Source organism: Bactrocera oleae, chromosome 5 (genome assembly GCF_042242935.1).
Source record: "Bactrocera oleae isolate idBacOlea1 chromosome 5, idBacOlea1, whole genome shotgun sequence".
NCBI lineage: Eukaryota > Metazoa > Arthropoda > Insecta > Diptera > Tephritidae > Bactrocera > Bactrocera oleae.
The window spans coordinates 41,983,539-42,003,747 of NC_091539.1; the positions used below are offsets into that span (position 1 = coordinate 41,983,539).

Here is a 20,209-nt window from a genome sequence, read left to right on the forward strand (position 1 = left end):
TCTACCCTTGTGGTAATTTCAAAAATGAAGCATCGACGGATTCTTGATCTCTATAATTGTGATTATCATCTGAATCAACAAAACTAGAAAAAACAAAAATCATTTAATGGAAACTACTCTAAAGTAAAAACAGATTTTTCAGTGTTTTTTACTAACATATCTTGAGTTTTTTAAAAAGATTACAAATTATAAATTTGCAGTTTTCCTTTGACTGATTAGATCTTGAGATATCGAAGAAAGCAGTTTCTTGAAAAACGCGTTTAAAGGTCATATAATATACGGTCGGTACTAAGAATATTACAATATAAGAAGAAAGATAGACAAAGAGGAGAAGGACTTGCTTTCATAATGTATTTCGAAGTTTCGAATAGGTGCTAACTTGTTTAATAAAAAATATCATATTCCTCCAAATCTTACCGAGTTACCTTGCACTCGTATTCAGAACTCCCCTACCTGTTAGTTTTGGGTATTGTGCATGCTTGTTTTTTTTGTCTTTCTATCCGCAACATTTCGTGAAAAACTAGTTTCGACAGCTTTACGTTGCTTTTGCTTTTCACTTTTCGGTTTCGCTGATATGACAGCAAATAGATTTACTGCGCGTCTGTATGGGCACTTGCGGCTGGCAACATTTTGTGCGGCATAATTTCGATATATGTCAACTGTGACACAGGCGAAGCCATTAATATCTTCACTACATACAACACACACCACAAAAAATGGCACTCATATGTACAAATCCTACAAATTCGCAATGCCGCAAATAGAGATTGTTCCATTTACGATTGCATCAAAATTCCGTTAAAAGAGTAAAATGGTAAAATTTAAATAAAGGATTGGCGATTTGCACAGTAATCACAGTCACAAGTCAACACTTTTATTTGAATTTTCAAGACTACTCAACAAACGGGCATCTCTCCAGGTTTTATGGATAACATTATCCTAATATTCTTACGGGCGAAACAAAACTACTATTCCACCTACCTCCAATATTACATTACATTTCTGTTTACATCTCATTTTTTCCCTTTACAGTATATAAATCAAACACTAATGATTTTAGTGCCGCAAAGGTATGCCTCCTCACGTCGAAAAATTTTCGAAATCGAACTATAAGTTTTCGAGCCCATTATAGCGAATATTTAGACTCCAGTGTTAATCTCTGACCTTATACCGAAAATGTCGGTGAATCTGGGAGTAAACGGGTAGAATCGGAAGAGTACTCTCCCTGGCCTTCTTATACCTAACAGAAAGATTTTCGAACTTTCAGCTGACTTTATACCGTATAAAGTGGTAAATACATATGTAAGATATTTTAAAACCATTAAATAAATATAAAATTTGGGATATACTATAGTTTAATGAAATTGTATGAAATCGGTTCACGATCTCCCATATACAACAAAAATTGAGGGGATTTTCAAAATAGTTCTCATTCGATATTATGCATTTAAGCCAGCTCTTCTTCCAATCGTCAACAAACTTCTCAAACTTGATTTTTGCGAAAGTCTGTAGCTCTTTCAGCAATTTTCAACTATCTTGTAAAACGACGGCCATATTTGCCGAATATGGATGCTGGGGTATCGTTACAATATTGTTTTTTATCAAGAATTCACGAACAAGCAACGAAGTGTGAGCTTTTAACAAACGAAAATCGCAAAGCCACGTCTAACATTAGCGGCTGCTACTGACAAAGTAAGCAATAAATACAACCTAAATTTTTATCGTACAATTTATTTATTAAATTATTAAATTTTATAAAAGTAAAACCATATCATCATTAGTTAAGATTGATTTGACAGAAATTTCAAAGAAAAATAATTTTAAAAGTGATGGCTATTTGTGTTGATCCAGTTACTCGTTGCGGTGACCATCACAAATCTTTCGAGATTCATCTAAAAATAATCAGTAATATAAATTTGTTTCATTATTGAATAATCTGCTACCCTGACCGAAGCTTTTTTTTAATAACAAAATAGCGGTCTCAAAACAATTTTTCCAGATTTTCAGTTAAAAACCATCCGTAAATTGTTTATGAAAAATCGACTTTAAAAAATCTTTAACCTAGTTTTGAGAAAAATGAAGTTTTGAAGATTTATACGAATGGTCCTGAGCGTCCGAGAACCCTTCGCTAATTATTGAATAACTTGAAAGGTATTTGTCTGATTTACTTCAAATTTTCAGAGAATATTTCTAAGATATTATAATTAAAAAAAATTTTTTGAAAGTTCTGACCACTCTTAACCCCTTAATAAGATGCCAAATTTGATTTTAATACATGCACGATTTCGTCGAATAATGAAAGTTGAAAATAAAGTATTGACTTACTGGTTAAGCCCATGTAGTAGATATTTTTTATACATCGGACAGTTCCATTATAAGTAAGGTATGGTATGCAATAATAATGTAAAATTTATTAAACAATTATTCGATTTTAATTTTGCAACTAGTCAGAATGTTCAAATATATTAAAACCTTATATTAACGACAAATATAACAGCTGATACGAGTATTGATGTCCGCAATGTAAATAAATATTCGTCAAATTTTGTATACAAGGCACACCCTGTCCTTGTTTACATTTGCATGTCTGCACGTATGGCGGCGCCTACTGCTCATTTATAGGTCATTTATTGATGCAGTGTTTAGGCCATTTCATCATTCATTGCAGGTACGAAATTATAATTTACAAAAATAGCAACAAAACAAGACTAGACCAACCAACTAACCAACCAGCCAACAAATTTCACTTTCATTCGGCGTGCGGCCCTTCGTTGCTACACACTTATACTCGCTTATAGCGAACTATTGATCCTTTGGCTCATGGCCCCGATGCGGTTTTCCGTTTTGTACGCTGCGGTTTTTACATTTAGCAGCGCGAATTCACGCTTGACCACACTTAGTTGGAATTCATTTGCTGAAATATGCTCATATAATGAAAATAGCGCCCAGCCAAATGATAACATTTTTTTTCTTTCCTTTTTTTGTTTTTGTTGCCGCAATGCACTAACGGAAATATTGATTAGAGACACGTTGAACTATTGCACATCAATACACATACCCGCAAGCACACACACACGAGTGCTTGTAGCGGTGCATTACACCGGTAGTATCGGCATAATGATCCCTTTGCGGTAATTGCGCTGAAGCTCATTACTTACATCGTGTTTCTATGTGTGTGTGTGTATGAAATGAAAATTTAATTGAAAGCGAAATAGTAATGAGCAACAGACTGGAATATGGACAAACAGTGTATTATGTTAGCGGTACACGGGGCGTATGAGCGACTTTAGGGTAAGTAAAGGTAACAGTCTAAAACGGCAATATTTTGGAATTATAAAAAAATCTAAACTCTCTACAATTTAAGCTATGTATAAATTTAAATTTAAATGAGTATAAATTAGTGCGAAACAGTACAATTAAAAAAAAAAAATTTTTGGATTACTCGCGATCTTTGTCTGCGTTTAAAAAAGTTGTATTCTACTACTGCAGCAAATCCTTTATTCTCCGTAGAGGAAAAAGATCATTACTAGATAATATTGTCCCTATAATGACCTAAGAAAGAAAAAAATTAAAAATTCACAAAATATCCGTGTTTGAACAAAAAGTTGAATTTTATCAAAAATTTTGGTAGGCCAGATCAATGGCGGGTCATTATATGGACAAGTACATATATATGTATGTACCATATATATAGAACAAATTTATAATCATACAAACAAATTCGAAAAAAAAATTTGGTGAAAAACGGGTTTAAATATAAACTGATTGAGCTAATTGAACTGACACTTTAAAAAGCTTTAAACTATATACATATATGTGTCTAAATAGATATCTATTTTACTAAAAAATTTAAGGATAATATTTTTAAAGGCCTCGTGGAAGCAGCCCTTCGAATCTGGAACTCCTGCAGCATAGTCATTGCCCCAAAGTGAGGTTTACGACTCCACAACGGCCTATTGGCTCTACACAAGTGACATCCGCCCCATACTAACATATGGCGTGGCGGGTGGCATTATCAGAAAAATGCAGCATTAAACCTCTGGAAGAGGTGCAACGGTCCTGCTTGCTGGAAATTACCGATGCATTGACAGCTACGTCAACAAAGGCTCTGGAGATTATCCTCGGTCTCGGGCCAATACATATTCAAGTAAAGTATGAAGCAACGCTTACGGCCAGATGGCTAATGATCGGAACCACACTCTGCGTTACTACGAGCCTGGTATCAGGTTTCAGGCTAAATTGGCGATGCGACCGAGAAAAGGAGATCCATGAGAATTAAACACAACGTTTTTATTCTGAAATAGGAACAGGAGCGGGCTTCTTCTGTAGTAAACCATACACATAGGGTAGCTTCAAACTAGTCAACAAATACAAACGCCAAGTGAGCTTCTGCTCCAACCAGCTAGTTCATAAACCTTCTAGTGGACAGCCAAGTGGCAATTAAGGCTATTCGACGCACCAATACTAACTCTCACTGCGTTGGGTTATGCAAGCAGGCAAATACTAGACTCACAGTAGGTAACTCGGTTAATATCATCTGGGTACAGAATTATATAAGAATTGGAGGAAATGAAAAGGCAGACGAATAAGCTCACTCGGAGCAACTGAGAACACATTTCCCCTAATCTGCCCTAGACCATTCAGCTGCTTCAAGGGTTGTCTGAAGCAATGAAAACTAGTGGAACACCACAAGTCTTAAAACACTAGCGACACAGGGCATATCACGAAGTTACTTGGGGATAGTGTTGATGATGATCGGACCAAAAAGCGTCCACTTCTAGGCAAAATTTAACTAAGCAAGCCCCCATTCAGAAAATTGGAAAAGTAGATTCGGCGGAATGCAACGCATGCGAAGAGAAAAATGAGACGCTGGAACATTATCGATATGAATGCACAGCAATCAGCCGGATTGAGGTGGAAAAAACAGGGTTTTTTACCAAATCCACTGGGTTCCTGGATAATGCTTAATTTTGTTACCATACGGGAGCACTATGGGCCTAATGATGTCCTAAATACAGCCGCCTGCGGTCTATCGCTTATGCGCCTCCTTTTTCAACCAACCAACCAAACCTACTGCTAAATGATAACAGCTTCTCTAAATACACGGTTTGAGCCTGACATGCAGAAGTCAGGGGTTAAATAAAACCTTTGGTCTAAAAAGCGGTGTTTTTTTGTTTCCAGTGATAGCTTGATCGATCAATCTGTATGGTAGCTATGTATGTATATGCTGTAATGGTCCGATTTCGTCGGTTCCGACAAATGAGCAGCTTCTTGGGAAGAAAAGAACTTGTGCGAAATTTCAGAACGATATCTCGAAAACTGTATAGATGGGCAGACAGGCAGAAGTGGCTGAATCGACTCAGCTCACCACACTAATCATTTATAAATATATTTCATGAGGTCTCCAATGTTTCCTAGTGGGTGTTGCAAACTTCGTGGCGTACTTAATACATATTACCTGTTCAGAGTATAAAAATAATATGTTAAAATTCCATCAGTCGTTCGATGACGCCTTATATAAACGATATGTGAGACAATCTGACTCGGCTCTATTATGTACGAAATTATGGCGAATACCAATGAAAACACTCATTAATAACACTTAGTACGTGTATGCATATGTATGTATGTAGAAAGTACACTCAGGTAATCGCCTGGTTACATATTTACGCCGCACTATCAATTACAAACACATGTTCGATGCAAATTTACACGCTTTGGCAAGCGTGATGTAAATGCCACATCACCACCTCTCAATGGAATATGCGCGCACATCCCCACACACACACACATGCACGTGCAAAGAAATACGCGAAGTGTACGTGCACTTGTTGCCACGTATGCAGAAAAATTACAATAAACTCGTTAACGGTACCGTAGAGCGCGTGCACGCATGTGCATTTGTTTTGTTTTTACCACATTAGGCAAACAAACATACACAGTTATGTGCGCGCATGTGTGGTTATATTTCCATGCAACACAGCGCAAACCTAGCCACAGTTGCATAAAAGTACATACATACATACATATGTGGGTGTGTGTGTTTTTGCACGCGAGCTTTTGCCGTCCGTGACGAAAGGTAAAGGCGCAAACACAAATCAAACCGGGCGTAAAGGCGTGACCCAATTTGCCAAACCCTCTTTTATGCATCAACGTGCGTATGCAAACATTTCTTTGTATGTTTGTGTGCGCACATACCCATACTGCAGTTGCACGTGAACGAAAACCTCGAATTGCTGCCGTTAACAGTTTGTAAAACAGGAGGTTATCAAATTCTCTACATTTTTATGAGTTTTTTCAGAAACAACACTTGCTAAACTCGTTCAAAGTTTTTTAGTGATAACAAAGATTCCTACCGAAGCATATATTCATATACGAAGCATTTAACGGTAAAGCGTTTTTTGTACAGTTTTGCAGCAAACCGTTAAACTTAACTTCAAAAAACACTAATAGCTGATTTTGAAACCAATTTCTTCAGTAAGATCCAAGCCGGTGAATATATTGCAATATTGCACTCTAAATATTGTAGTTCCTTCTTTCCTAAAATAAAGAACTTTGAAATATTCACTCGATTTTCCGCTACAAAGGGTTTTAAGTCATTTACATTTCTTACACACTTTTTGAATATTTCTCAGCCTCATTCCGGCGGTTTGTCTTGCTGTAGCTCCTTGCTTTACATACGCACATACATACATATGCATCATATGTGTCCATATTAGGTTTCGAATTGGAATTGCATGCAGCACACATTGTCGCGACTTTGAAATTTCTCCATTTAGCGCGCAAATGGGAAAAAATGGCAAAAAATGGTTTACCTTAAATTGAAAAACTTGTCGCTGCGACTTGCGTTTTCTCTGCTTGCCACATGTCATTTACGCTCCACTCCACTGTAACCCTTTGATGCTATTACATTTCACTTAGTTGCATACTTATAGCCGTTTATACATACTTGTATGTACATAAGTGTATTCAAACCTAGATACACTTTTAGAACGCTGTGACATTGGAATTTCTAATTACACTCGAAAATGACGCACAACATAAACAAAAACACAGCCAACGGCCTTCATAACAGCGCACATTTTACCAATGTCTGCTTTTACAGCTACGTAAAATATATTTTCTGTTGTTGTGGTATTTTCTGATAAATATTGCTGTCTAAAATTTATAAAAAAAAAGGTCAATACAAAAAGAGTACTGTGAATACACTACTAACTTGTCTAGTAGGCGTATCTAAAAGAAATGAGCACCCATTATTGTAACGGCACTTATTAACTTTGCAAAAATTGTACATTCACAAAACATTTAATTTGCGAAATTTGAAAAGTATGTTTATATTTGTAGCTAGTTCTAAAAACACTAATTTCAGAACCTTATTAATATTAAACAAAAAAGTTTTGAACTGATTTCGTAAGCTATATTGTATATACATACATACTTCGCTAAGAGTTTTAATTACAAAAGAAGTTTATGCTAATTACACATGCTCTTAAAAATATTTTAGTTTATTTATGCATATAGGTATATGTAGTTATATAAAAAGGGCACAGCACGGGTACTTTGGAGCTCTATTCAATTATGTTTTTGCTTATAAATAACACCGGTCAGTTCTCCATCCTTTTTGATGATGCAACGCCTAGAAAACGAGAATTATAAAAAATCTATATAAGCGTATAATTCTATACATTCATCACAATCTTATAGAATTTATATAGCTAGGCTTTACACAGTACGGCAATTTTTGGAATATGGTGTCATACTTTCGATAAGCTGCAAGTTCTTGTTATTTATTTGTATTTTTGCAACAATTTATTTTGTAAAAAATTTCTTTGCAAAAAATTTAATTTAAAACAAGAAAAGAAAACGTTAATATTGGTTGCACTGAAGTTCAGTTTGTATGGCAGCCATACGCTATAGTTGTCCTATCTGAGCAATTTGTTTGCACAATGAATTGTTAATTTAGACAATAAACCGAACTTTTGGTGAAGATATCTCGTCAAATAAAAAACCTTTTTTTAGAGATTAGTTCTAATAAAGACATTTTTTTTTTAATTTAAGCAATTATTCAAAATTTCACTAGCAGAAATAAATTAATTTTCAATATAAGAAAATGTATCCGACACAGTGTGAAAAATTTATTTAATTGTATTTGCACTTACTTGTTCCCACTGTACAGACAGATAGTCGGTGGATTCAAATTGGGTTCCAGTTTGCACACTTGTTCCGAGATAGCCATACCAATACCAGATACATTAGGATTAATTTGACCTTTTGCTAGCGGTGAGTGAGAGGAATAATAAGTTTTTCTATTCTCCAAACACTTAATTTAAATTGCTTACCTCCAAGACAAAGACCTTGACGATTGGCCAGCAACACACCCACTGTGTCCGGCTGGGAGGCACTGCGTACAAATAAACATAGTAAAACAAGAAATTCAATATTTTAAACGTATTCTGTTAGAACTCACAACTCATTAAGGGCCTTTTCTAATTGCTGCTCCATGTTTTATTAAAGTCACTGTATAGTTTTACTAAAATTTATGTCCTGAGAAAATCGTAAACAAATTAAGAGTTTCCTAACAGCTGTTTCAATTTGTAAATGTCATCTTTAGTTAGAGAGCAAAAACGGTTATCGGTAATATTATAATAAACGATAACTGCAATCGATAAAAAATTTAATGTCTGATTTTATATAGCTTAAACTATATTAACACTTCTTTTATGAGAAATTTACTGGGAAATTGTCAGCCAAAGTAAAACTGCTCTTTGAAATTCCTAACAGGGAATATTAAGTTTGCCACGAGGTTTGTAACATATAGAAGGAAACGCCGGAGAGCCTATAAAATGTACATAAATGGTCAGTATGATGAGCTGATCCGATTTAGCCATGTCCATATGTCTGCCCCTCGCATATATACCCGGACTTGTCTCTCAGTTTTTGAGATATCTACCTGAAATTTTGCGCACGTTCTTTTCTCACCAAGAGACTGCACATTTGTCGGAACAATTAAAATCAAGTCGTAATATGGAAACATTTTTTATTTGACGACATACCTATTTTCACGAAATTTGCCATTGGTTTTTTTTTTCAAGGCAACGGTGCATTCTACGAAGAAACTTTTCAGATCGAACACCTACAGCATATAGTTGCCATCCAAACCAATCCTAATAAAGTTCTTGTAAGGAAACTCTTTTTTATTTGTGAAGGGTATTTTAGCTTCGGTTATCGTTTTTTCTTCTTTTCCCCCTATTAAATGTAGCCTAAGACAGAACCCCAAAATTCACTGTGTATTACAATCCAAAACATTTCATTTGGTTATCGCGACGTTCGATGATATTGGTCAAACTTTTAGCAAGAGCTTTTAGAAATATGTTGATCTCCAATTTAAACTTATTAAAATACTACACAGTTTTATAACCTAAATATTTATTTATGAATATAGCTGTATTATAAACCATTGCAATCAATGCTTACATGTGTATATTATAATTACATAGAGTTTGGCCAACAAAAATCATTTTAAAGTTCTAAATCAGATATATATAAAATTATGTAGTAATATAAGTTTGGAATTACAATATACTGTTAGTTTAAAAACTATTAACAAGAAATACCGGGATTACACCATTTTAAAGTTCACAATTGTCGATGGCAAATATTATTTATTATTCAACGCAACAACGCAACGAATCCGTGTATGTTTGAGCCAATGAAAACAAACAGTATATATGTATAAATAAAATGGTAAGAATTCATGTAATAATGATAATTAGTAACTTCCGTTACACGCAGTTTACATTCGGATGTGGAAAGTGTAAGTGATATATATAACTTTTAAACAATTTCATATTTTTCAACAAAAAGCATCGTTTCGGTAGAATATTTTACTGTGCTATCGTCATCAACAAAAAGCACATCCGTGGCGCTTAGAGCAGCATATGGCGTTTTCGATACGAAGTTAACCTAAATAAAAACATATTGTTGGTGTGAGTTTTGTTAAAACTAACTTTTCTGGTATATAACATACTTGTAGTGGAAAGAAATCGCCTGAAATAGATGAATTGCAGCTGAACTCCATCGAACCAGATGTATTGTTTTTGTCAATAATGGGTATATTCCACTGTAGTATATGCTTTCGTGCATCATAATTGTATGTGCCATCATACTCAGCCACAGACGGCTGTACATTCATACTGTATATAAAAATTTATTTAAGGAAAACATTAAGAAGCATATAATTAAAGATTACTTACGGCAATGGTATGGAGATGGTTACATCTTGCAATTCTAAATGTTGCGCTTCTAATTCGTACTCGATATTTACATCACAGCCACCTTCCCCGTTTTCAGACGGCCAGCAATTAACTATAATTAATTAAGAAATATTTACATAAACAACACATATGAAAAACAATAATTACTTGTCAATGGTATGGCAGCTTCATCCTGTGTAATAAAACGCCATTTCAATACACCAACATCTGTATTTAATGGGAATGGTTTAGCTGGGTTTTTTAGCCCGATTAATGAACGTGTCTTAAACAGCTCCTTATCCACATTTGGATGTGTTTGTAACTGTATGCCATGGGTATCATCATTACGTAATTGCACCTTAATACGTCCGAAAGTTTCATCAGAAATACGCAGTGTTAATAAACCTGATAGTTCGAACTGTTGCAAACCACCATCGCGACCAAGACGTACTGTAAGTTTATCTTCCATTTTGAGATGTACACTATTAAATGTATAGAAAATTTTAGAGTATTAATAAAGAATAAAAAAAATATAATTATTAAATACTACCTTTCAGTGTGCACATCCGAAGCAATTTTAGTCTTAGCAACGGCCACGCTGCTTTGGCTATTTACAGGTGTCAAAGCAGAAATCTTTTCACCCTCGCTCTTTAGTTGATCAACGAAACTGTCTACATCTTTCGTTTTGCCACCCAATTTTAAAGCATTACGTGCAACTGGTTTCCTGTTATTATATTAAATATTTTTTAAAAGAAATTATTATTTTTTAAGATTACGACTTACTGTGCCTTTGTCACGGCTGGTTTCAAATCGGACTCAATTGATGGTGCACTGCTTATCGAATTGGAACTTATGCCAAAAGCATCCATGCCACTGCTGCTACTTCCATGACCACCTCGTCCAATCAGCGAAGAACTAACACCACGTTTGGCCGCCTCCAAGCGTTGACGCTGCAACTCTTTAGCTTTTTCGCGCATTTTTTGATGCGCCTCGCGTTCTTGCGTTTGCCGAACTGCTTGATAAACCTTCTCCTCGTGTGAATCCATTTCAATAAATGTTTTGATCTGCTTCAAATTGACGCTCTCGCGATAACCAAGAGCAACAATTTCATCAAAAGCAAATATCAAATTGAATGCATTTTCAAGAATTTCCTTTTCATCTAAACTATGGCAATATTCAGGAATCTGTTGTAAATGTTTTACATTAAAACTACGCATGATAAAAACGTGAAGAAAGATCTTACCACTTTGGAGAATAAGCGCAGTGTTTCTAGATCTTCCAAAATATTACTAGCTTTTGTTGTGATTAGCAACATATAAAGCTTTTCCATTGGTTGATACACATAACGCACGGACTCTGTTTCCACGTATGTATGTTGCTTTCCTGATGTCATAAGCTTTGGAAAAGCAGCAAGCAACCCCTCAATCCGTGCTTTAGTCATCTCCACAAACTGTCGTGATATAATCACTGTTTATAGAAAATAGTAGGAGTTTAAGTTATATACAGGTATATATACAATGCAATTATTTTATAAATTATATATAAATGTGTATGCAGATACGTACCTTTGCCATTTTTTGTACACACCGCTGCAGCTATCAAAACCTGCAAACACGACGAATAGGAAATGTATTTCTATGGCATATCACAAGCCAATGGCCTATTTCTTTATGCTTACCATTATGCTAAATTTGTTTAAAAGATTTAGAACCCTTTAATAAAGCTTAAAGAATAATTAAGACAATTTTTTACAAAATTTTGTCGAAATTCTCTCGCTTCGTAGCTGACGTGTTAGATTAATGTACGATGAAAATGTCAAATTTTCAACGACTAGTAGGGATCGATATTTTGTTGCCGATAACTAATCAGAAACGATATTCTTTGCCTCAAACAGGAATTATTATATACACGTAGTAATCAGAAATTAAAGAATATTTATAATTATGAAGATAACTCTTTGGCCTTGAATAAAAATATGGTCATGTTAAAACCAGTAAACTATATGCAAAACTTATACATCAAACTTAGTTTAACACATATATGTTAGTATCGATTTAAAGTCATCTCTGAACTTTAAGTTTTTTGAATAGCTAAGTCAGTATTACATATCTTTAAATTAAGTTTTTCAACATAATTTCATTAATATAAAATTTCTGAAATAACCGATTTTCTTTCGATTGCGTATATAAAATAAAGTGAATGCCAAATAAGGGAAATTACTAATTGCCAATTCAACAATTACTAGTTATACAACACTGTTTTCTCTTGACAGTTAAAATTTTGATTTGGCGCAATTGCAAAAAAGAAAGAAAATAGTCCGTACGAAAAGTTTAGCAATTCCTACTTAAAGAAAGATAATTTCTGTACTCATGAGTTTTGAAGATTCAATAAATGCATATTTCGTTACAACAGGAACGGTGGATGATCGCAGCTCCTCAAAATGCGCTGATTTGGAAACGGCATTTTCACATCTTTGCGAGCATATAGCTGAAGAAAAAATAAGGCGTATAAATGCCATTGATGGATTTCCACTTATCGCTTCAGGGCAGCTTACAAAAAAGGATGTATTCATTTTCGACCAATTTGAAGGAGATTTTTTTAAGCAACTCCAACTAACGAAATCACTTATAATAGGACCGCGATGCCTTATAACTTGCTTGATAAATTCGCTACCAGTGCCTCTTGGCACTAGTCCAATTTATACAACGGCAATGCGCGATTTACACATTTGTGCTACAGGCATACCGGTAGATCAAAAGGAACGAGTTCGCACATATATCCAATGGATGGGTGGTTACTATTTTCAAAATCTTAGTCGTCCAGTTACACATCTCATATCGAATACGATTAAGTCCACAAAATACGAACATGCGACGTTGAATGGCATACCGGTGATGCATGTTGACTGGGTACAACGAGTCTGGGAACGCAGTTCGGTTGACGATGTTGCCGCAACTGACGAAGAGTTCGACAAGTATAAGTTACCGATATTCTTCGGTACAAACATCACTTGCACGGGACTGGAAACTGATAAGAAAAATGAGGTAAATATGAAATTAAAAACATTTCTATCTTGACTAGATAATAAATAGACGAAATATTGCAGATAATGCGTCTGGTGAATGAGAACGGCGGAACTTATCATTCTGCATTTCGATCAGCACTTGTTGATATAGTCATTACCGAACGGGGAAATACCAATTCGGATAAGTATAAAGCCGCTGTGCGTTACAAAAAGGACATACTTTGCCCTGAGTGGATATTTGATAGTGCAGAAAAAGGTTTTGCTTTGCCTACAAAAGGCTATCAAGTGAAGTCCTTAAAGGTTTCAACGCCAATCAAAGGCGATCGTACTATCGCTGATTTTACCCAGCTCTCCGACACATCGCGAATAAGCGTTATGAGTAGTTCAGGGCGTAGAGGACAAAGTGAGCTTACAACCATTAATGACACAGTAAGCAGCGGCATTAACGAAATAGCAGTACAACAAAAAGATGGCACATTTGTTGCACCAATACCCCGCGCAAGTACGTCTAAGGAATTACAAAGGGAAATACACCGAAAACAAGTTGCTTCAGATCATTATCGTTTAGTCTATGAAGAAATTTGTCCTAAGCAAGCAAAGAAGGCGGGAAATTTTTTAGATGGATGTTGCATTTATTTGAGTGGTTTTCGGTTGGAAGAAAGAGAAAAATTAAATAGAATTTTAAATGTAGGCGGTGCGACGCGTTACGATGTGGTGAATGAAAAAATTACACACATTATTGTGGGTCAACTAGATGATGCTGAGCTGCGCGCCTGGAAGCGTGATGGATTTTTAACAAGTAAGAAACAAATATGTTGATGATTAAGCAACTTTAATAACTAAAACAAACTTTATCTATTTTTTACACTTTTCCAATGTCTTTTTATTTTATCTTTATTTTATATTTAAGCGGTGAATATCGTTCGTCTCGATTGGTTACTTCAAAGCATTAAGTTGAAACAACCGGCCAGCGAAGTAGTTTATCGTATGTCACTTCCTAATACACGTGAGCCTGATGCTCCATCGCCATCTAGCAAAAAGACACTCCGTTCTATGAATCACAGTTTTAAACAGCCAGAAAAGCCGAAAAAGAAACTGTTTGAATCAGATGATAAATCAGAGCCAACATCTCCAAAAGATATGCCATTCGTGGAGGAGGAGCAACAGTTGATCGCGCAGTACTCACAAGAAAATGAACCGGCTGCTCCAGTACCGACTCCAATTGCTGAAGTTACAACAAACAATGCAGATCATACTTTATCTGGACCAGTGGCTTCATCCACTTTAAAGCCGGTGGTGAGTAAAGTGCCAACACCTGCAGCACATACAGCAGCAGAGAATGAGAATTCCACAAAAATGTATAGCGAAATCGACTTCGAGAATTTGGATTTCTTCGACGGCATGTCACTTTATATCGACCGCGATCACTTTCCAGAAGAGTTCTACACCCAAATGCTAAGCGAATGTGAAGCTGCACATGGAGATATAGTGCCAGCTAACTTCGTCGATGTTGTTGACTATGCAATTGTCTCGTTTGAGCGTACATTAAATGCAAATCAGTTGCCGGTCAAGGCGCGCCACATCGTCACGGATTTGTATGTGGTAAGCAAACACCTACATATACACACAATATAATTTATATTAATGTTTGTTATTATATATTATAGGAAAATTGCATGAAGCAGAACAAACTTGTGGCCATAGAATATTTCCATCGTCCAGTTCCGCATACTGCCAGCGCTCAGCCACTTGAGGGCATGACCATTGTTATATCCATATATACGGCATTGGAATATGACTTTATTGACTCCGTCGCGCAATTATTGGGCGCCTCTGTCAACCGTATACTGGCCAAAAAAGAGCGTCCACTTTTGATTTGTCCACGTGCAGAAGGTTCCAAATATGAGGGTGCTATAAAATGGGGTTATCCAGTGGTAACCTCTGCATGGCTGGTGCAATGCGCAGTTGAAGGAAAAAAACTACCATTCCAACAGTACTTAGTAGGCAACAGTCCACCAAATTTTCCAATATCACCCACTTTGCGCGAAAAAAATCTACCCAACGCAGTAACGCATCCACCCACCACACCACTCGTTGAACCAATGGAAACGCAAGAAAATGCAGAAAACGACGTAAGTATCCATAACGTATTCGGTTTTTTAATATATACTCACTCGTTTATCTTTACTAGCACACGCACGGTGTGACCGCAGCAACTGATTTCACGCCGCTGCGCAACAAACGTGTAACCGAATTGGCAGGATCCTTTTCGCGCAACAATCGCACTTCACTTTCCAATATACCAACAAATAACACGTCCGTTACAACACCAGACTCGCCACATACACCCACAAACACATATGGTCGCTCTTCGTGCAATTTCGAGTATCTAGAAGGTGTAGTGGCCGAATTGGATAACGAAGATGCACGCGAATGTTTACGTGAGCTAATCGAAGAGATGCGTAACAATCAAACACCCGAATTGGAACGCATACGCCGGCAAGCTTGCACACCCATCAATCGTAAATTGCCCACACCGAAAGGTATCCCCGATTTTTGCACAACGCCCGAGTTTCAAAAGCGTATGGCCGACGCCTTTGAGCGTCGTTGGCGCTTACCAACTAAAAAGCTAAAGGTTGACACACCTATCGATGAGCTGCGAAGACGTGTTCTGCGCTCCACGTGTGAGGCTTTAGGCATACCATATACTGATACTGACGACACACCCACAACCAGCGCGAAGGCGGCTAAGAAAGCTATGGCTGCCACAGCGGAAATGTCGGCATTAGCGGCAGCAACGTCAAATACGCCAAGAAGATCGCCACACGACACATTGAATGGCTCACAACCAACACCAAAAGGTATAGTGCCACGTGCAATCTTCGCCACAAGCATGAACAACAGTATGAACACGAGCGAGCGACGCACAGCTCGTATTTCAGATGCGGACGCTTTCGTGCCCAGCACACAAACTCCTACTAGCGGCGGTAGTTTGGGCGGCGAAGCGTCACGTATGGTGCAGCAGGCAAGCTTTGGCAAAACAACTTTGGATTTTGATAAAATCAGTTTTGAAAACACTGAAGCAGACACTTTGGCAAACATCGCGCCAGTAAACGACAACCGCGAACAAAGCGGCGCTCACACCACATCAACACTGGCCGCCTCATCACCAGAACTGAAAAAGATCACCGAGTATCTAAAGAATTGTGAATCTCGCAGGCAGAGTTTGAAGCAGGCACGTCGCACAAGCGGCTCGAGCAATGCAACCGGCACTGGCGCCTCTGACGCTACTGATACTGGGAGCAACGACATGGATATAGATGTGCCGCCTTGTGGCACAGCTGAGACGGAAACTCAGAATTACGTGCAACCCTTTGAATCGGAACAATTCGGTTTGGGCACTGAAAATATGGTCGGTTGGCGTGATCCAGTCGAATTTGGTAAAGAGCGACGTTCCAAAGCATCGCCCAGCATGCAACACAAAGGTATACCGCGCTTCAGCATTTCATGCGTGGACGAAGGCGTGCGCAATGGCATAATCAACAAGATCCATAAGCTCGGCGGAACGGTAAGTTTCATTTCACAAACCGGTAGAAGTTTATTCATGTTTTCCCTTTTAGGTGTCTGAAAACCTCGTCAACTTCGATCCGCAATGCACGCATTTCATTTGTGAACGCCCGAATCGTGGTGAAAAAATGCTCGGTTGTGTGTCATCGGGCAAATGGGTTCTCAGTCTCAAGTATATTGAAGAGTGTTACGCCAAGGATGTTTTTGTTGACGAAGAGCTGTACGAATGGGGCAATAGCAAAGCATTAAATTTGCCACAATTAACGGCAGATGAGCAGCTGTTAGCTTCGGCGGTGCACCGTTGGCGTAAGAAGCTCAACGATGCCACAACGGCCGATGGCAAAAAGCTTGGCGCTTTCAGTGGTTTTCGTGTTATACTCCACATTGCCGAACGCAATTCGGAGGCTGTGAGAAATGTGTTACGTGCCGGCCATGGCGAGGTGTTGACCGTGCAGTCGCCGTTTAGTGCTTGCATTGCGTCGAGAAATGCCACGCATTGCTTCGTGGACGTGAAGAAAGCGCCGATAACACGCGCTGATTATGATTATCTGCGTACGCTGGGTGTGCAGATCTACTCACAGATGTATATTAACTCTTATCTAATGTATGGCGAGGAGGTAGACGCAGCTAAGTACGAAATAAAAATTTTATAGACTGAATATAAAGAATAGATCAATGGAAAGTGGCACACAAATTATGTGTAAAAATGTGACTCAGTGCTTCTATGTAATGTTTGGTTTGAAATTGTTGAAATTTGTTCTTTGAAATTCAATAAATTATGAATTGCTTACAAAATTATTAACAAGTAAGGAAGGGCTAAGTTCGGGTGTAAACGAACATTTTACTCTCTTGCAACTTGCAGGAATCAAAGCCCGGGAAATTCTTTCAGGTGCTGGCAAAACTTATATTAAAAAGTGTTGCGCAAGAATTCAACATTCATTATTGGAAGTAATCGCGAACAAGGCCCTTATTACGGTTTTTAACCCAACTGCATTTTGGTTGAACTTTTGGAAATCGGTATTAGGGTGTTCAACTTAACCCGTCAGAAAAAATATCGGTTGAAGTGTTGTCGAACTTAAATTTTTTTGATATTACGGTTTTCAACTCTGTGCCCGGGTTGACTAGAGTATCAAAAAAATTTCAACTGCTAACAAGCAGCTGTAGTTAAACATTAATTAATTTATTTAAGAAAATATTAATAGATAATGGAAATCGGGTAAAAAGAACTATTTTAATCAGTTATTATGTATAAATCCATAGAAAGGTGAAACATTTGTTGAGCTCATGGAGTAAAATCTCGAAACTGGATGAGACAAGCTACAATTTGGAAACATTAAAATAAAATTAAGGGAGCGCGGGAAGTGTTTAGGACATAAAGAGCTGAATCTAATACTCCTAGGAATATACTTTTTAAGTTAATCCGGTTTTTAGTATTAAGCCGATGTTTTTTTTTTGCCAATACCACATACTATTAACATGGCACATACTAATAAAATGCTTCCTAGGTTTCATTCAGGTACCTCACATACCATCACCAATCATATGGAGTAAAGTCAGCCCGATGTTCGAAAATTCTGATATTAGTTATATAGGGTTTAGATCAAGTTTTCATCCGATTTTATGCATATTAGGCACTGTTATGAGTAAAACGCGTTCTCTCATTTGACATTGAGGCATACTATTATCAGGAAAGGATTCTCTCAACTATATGTCTCACACATACACCGATATTTTAGATAAAAAGTTAACCACAGGTTCTGGAGTCCACATATTCGGTATCTGGGGGTTTGAAGTTGTAGTCCGATTTTAACAATTTTTAGTCATGCGTGCAAAGTTTTTTTCGGAACATTGACTGGTTCTGGATTTGTATACTGAAATGTGAAAGAATTAGATTGAATTTAAAATTGTGTTATAGGTATGGGAAAAAGGCGTGGTTATGATCCGATTTTCTCCATTCCGCACTGTAACATGGAAATGTTATAAGAATGTTATGTAATGAATTTGGTCAAGCAGGTCCCGAGATATGTGATATGAGTCCAATTTTGATACCGTCTCCTATAAAGCCCTCTTGTGCCATTTTGGGTGTAAAATTTAATGCCTTGACGCATTTAATTATTAATTTGACGCATTTTTAGTAGTTTTTAGCAAAACCTTATATGGGGAGTGGGCGGGGTTATCATTCGCTTTCGCCTATTTTCATACTATCGTAAGAAACGTCAAAAATATTTGACCTGCGCAAATTAGGGTGATATAGCTTTATTGGATTGGAAGACATATATATTAAACTTTTTATAGGGCGGGGCCAAGCCCACTTTTTAAAGATTTTCATACCACACGTCCTCTCCTTAATGTGATTCGTTGTCGCAAATTTGAGTACTGTACCTTAATTTACGGCTTAGTTATGTCACTTTACGATTAATGGCGTTTTGTGGGCGTGGCAGTGGTCCGATTTCGCCCATCCACGAACTCGTCCTTACTTTTTTTCCAAGGAAAATGTGCATCAAGTTTCATCAAGATATCTTAATTTTTACTCAAGTTATCGCTTGCACAGACGGAAGGACGGACAGACCGACAGTCACTCGGAATTCAACTCGGGTCTTCATCCTGATCAACTATGTACAATATAAGATATGGAATCGATGGCATGTGTTCAAAAGTGAACGGCTATCTCCTAGAACTTTCTCGATTCTTCACTGCTAGAAGTCTAAAATTTTCCCCTTCCAAATCCATATCTACCCTATTTACCAACTGGACGGAGTAGTGCAGACTGGACCGCAACATTTCCGTCGATGATGTCAAAATTCGAACGATATATATCCTCAAAGGTGCCACGCTCGAAACGCTACAAAGTCGCTAACCGGCAGCACTTGGGGCAAAGACAAAGAGACGTTGTTGGCAACATACAAGGCAATCGGCCGGCAGGTCAACAACTACTTCGCTCCAATATGGACGCCTGGATGTAGCAAGAAGAAGATGGAGAAGATACAGACCTGCCAGAACACCGCACTCCGGACTATAACAGGATGCCTATTGCTGTATCCTAACAAACACATACACAGGCCCGCATACTTCGGGTTAAGCAACACAATTCACTCTTCTCCAATCAGTTTTTTACTAGGATTCCTTGAATACGTGGACGACATTGCTGAACCGACCACACAACGGACTCAACGGACTTCAGTTATTCACTAAGCGCCATTCACAGTGGAACCATTAACACCTTTACTGACTTCCTCCCAGTGAATGCCGCCTTGATGTCAAATCCATACCCATAGCAGAAGAAGAACCAGAGTTGCTTCGTGAATCTAGAGTGACTCTTGCGTTCTTGACTTAGACATAGAGAATCTATGTCCCGCATGCAACA

At 37.4% G+C, this 20,209-nt stretch overlaps 3 protein-coding genes across 3 annotated transcripts; 1 reads left to right on the top strand and 2 right to left on the bottom strand.

The window, feature by feature from the left end:
- Positions 1-7,395: 7,395 nt before the first annotated feature.
- Lamtor5 (Late endosomal/lysosomal adaptor, MAPK and MTOR activator 5) lies at positions 7,396-8,607 on the bottom strand. Its single transcript, XM_014234948.3, has 4 exons — positions 8,468-8,607; positions 8,340-8,401; positions 8,160-8,274; positions 7,396-7,636 (listed from the first exon to the last, which is right to left on the bottom strand). Exons 1-4 carry the CDS (start codon positions 8,500-8,502, stop codon positions 7,573-7,575), a joined length of 276 nt encoding a protein of 91 aa, XP_014090423.1. The 5' UTR covers positions 8,503-8,607; the 3' UTR covers positions 7,396-7,572.
- Positions 8,608-9,409: 802 nt separating this feature from the next.
- On the bottom strand, positions 9,410-12,093 carry deltaCOP (coatomer subunit delta). The gene is made up of 9 exons (XM_014234944.3): positions 11,932-12,093; positions 11,819-11,858; positions 11,497-11,720; positions 11,037-11,437; positions 10,804-10,977; positions 10,422-10,735; positions 10,254-10,365; positions 10,028-10,193; positions 9,410-9,963 (listed from the first exon to the last, which is right to left on the bottom strand). The coding sequence occupies exons 1-9, from the start codon at positions 11,932-11,934 to the stop codon at positions 9,835-9,837; spliced, it is 1,563 nt and encodes a 520-aa protein (XP_014090419.2). The 5' UTR covers positions 11,935-12,093; the 3' UTR covers positions 9,410-9,834.
- Positions 12,094-12,525: 432 nt separating this feature from the next.
- mus101 (mutagen-sensitive 101) lies at positions 12,526-17,654 on the top strand. The gene is made up of 6 exons (XM_014234953.3): positions 12,526-13,297; positions 13,360-14,077; positions 14,189-14,880; positions 14,946-15,410; positions 15,470-16,846; positions 16,899-17,654. The coding sequence occupies exons 1-6, from the start codon at positions 12,623-12,625 to the stop codon at positions 17,496-17,498; spliced, it is 4,527 nt and encodes a 1,508-aa protein (XP_014090428.3). The 5' UTR covers positions 12,526-12,622; the 3' UTR covers positions 17,499-17,654.
- Positions 17,655-20,209: the final 2,555 nt, after the last annotated feature.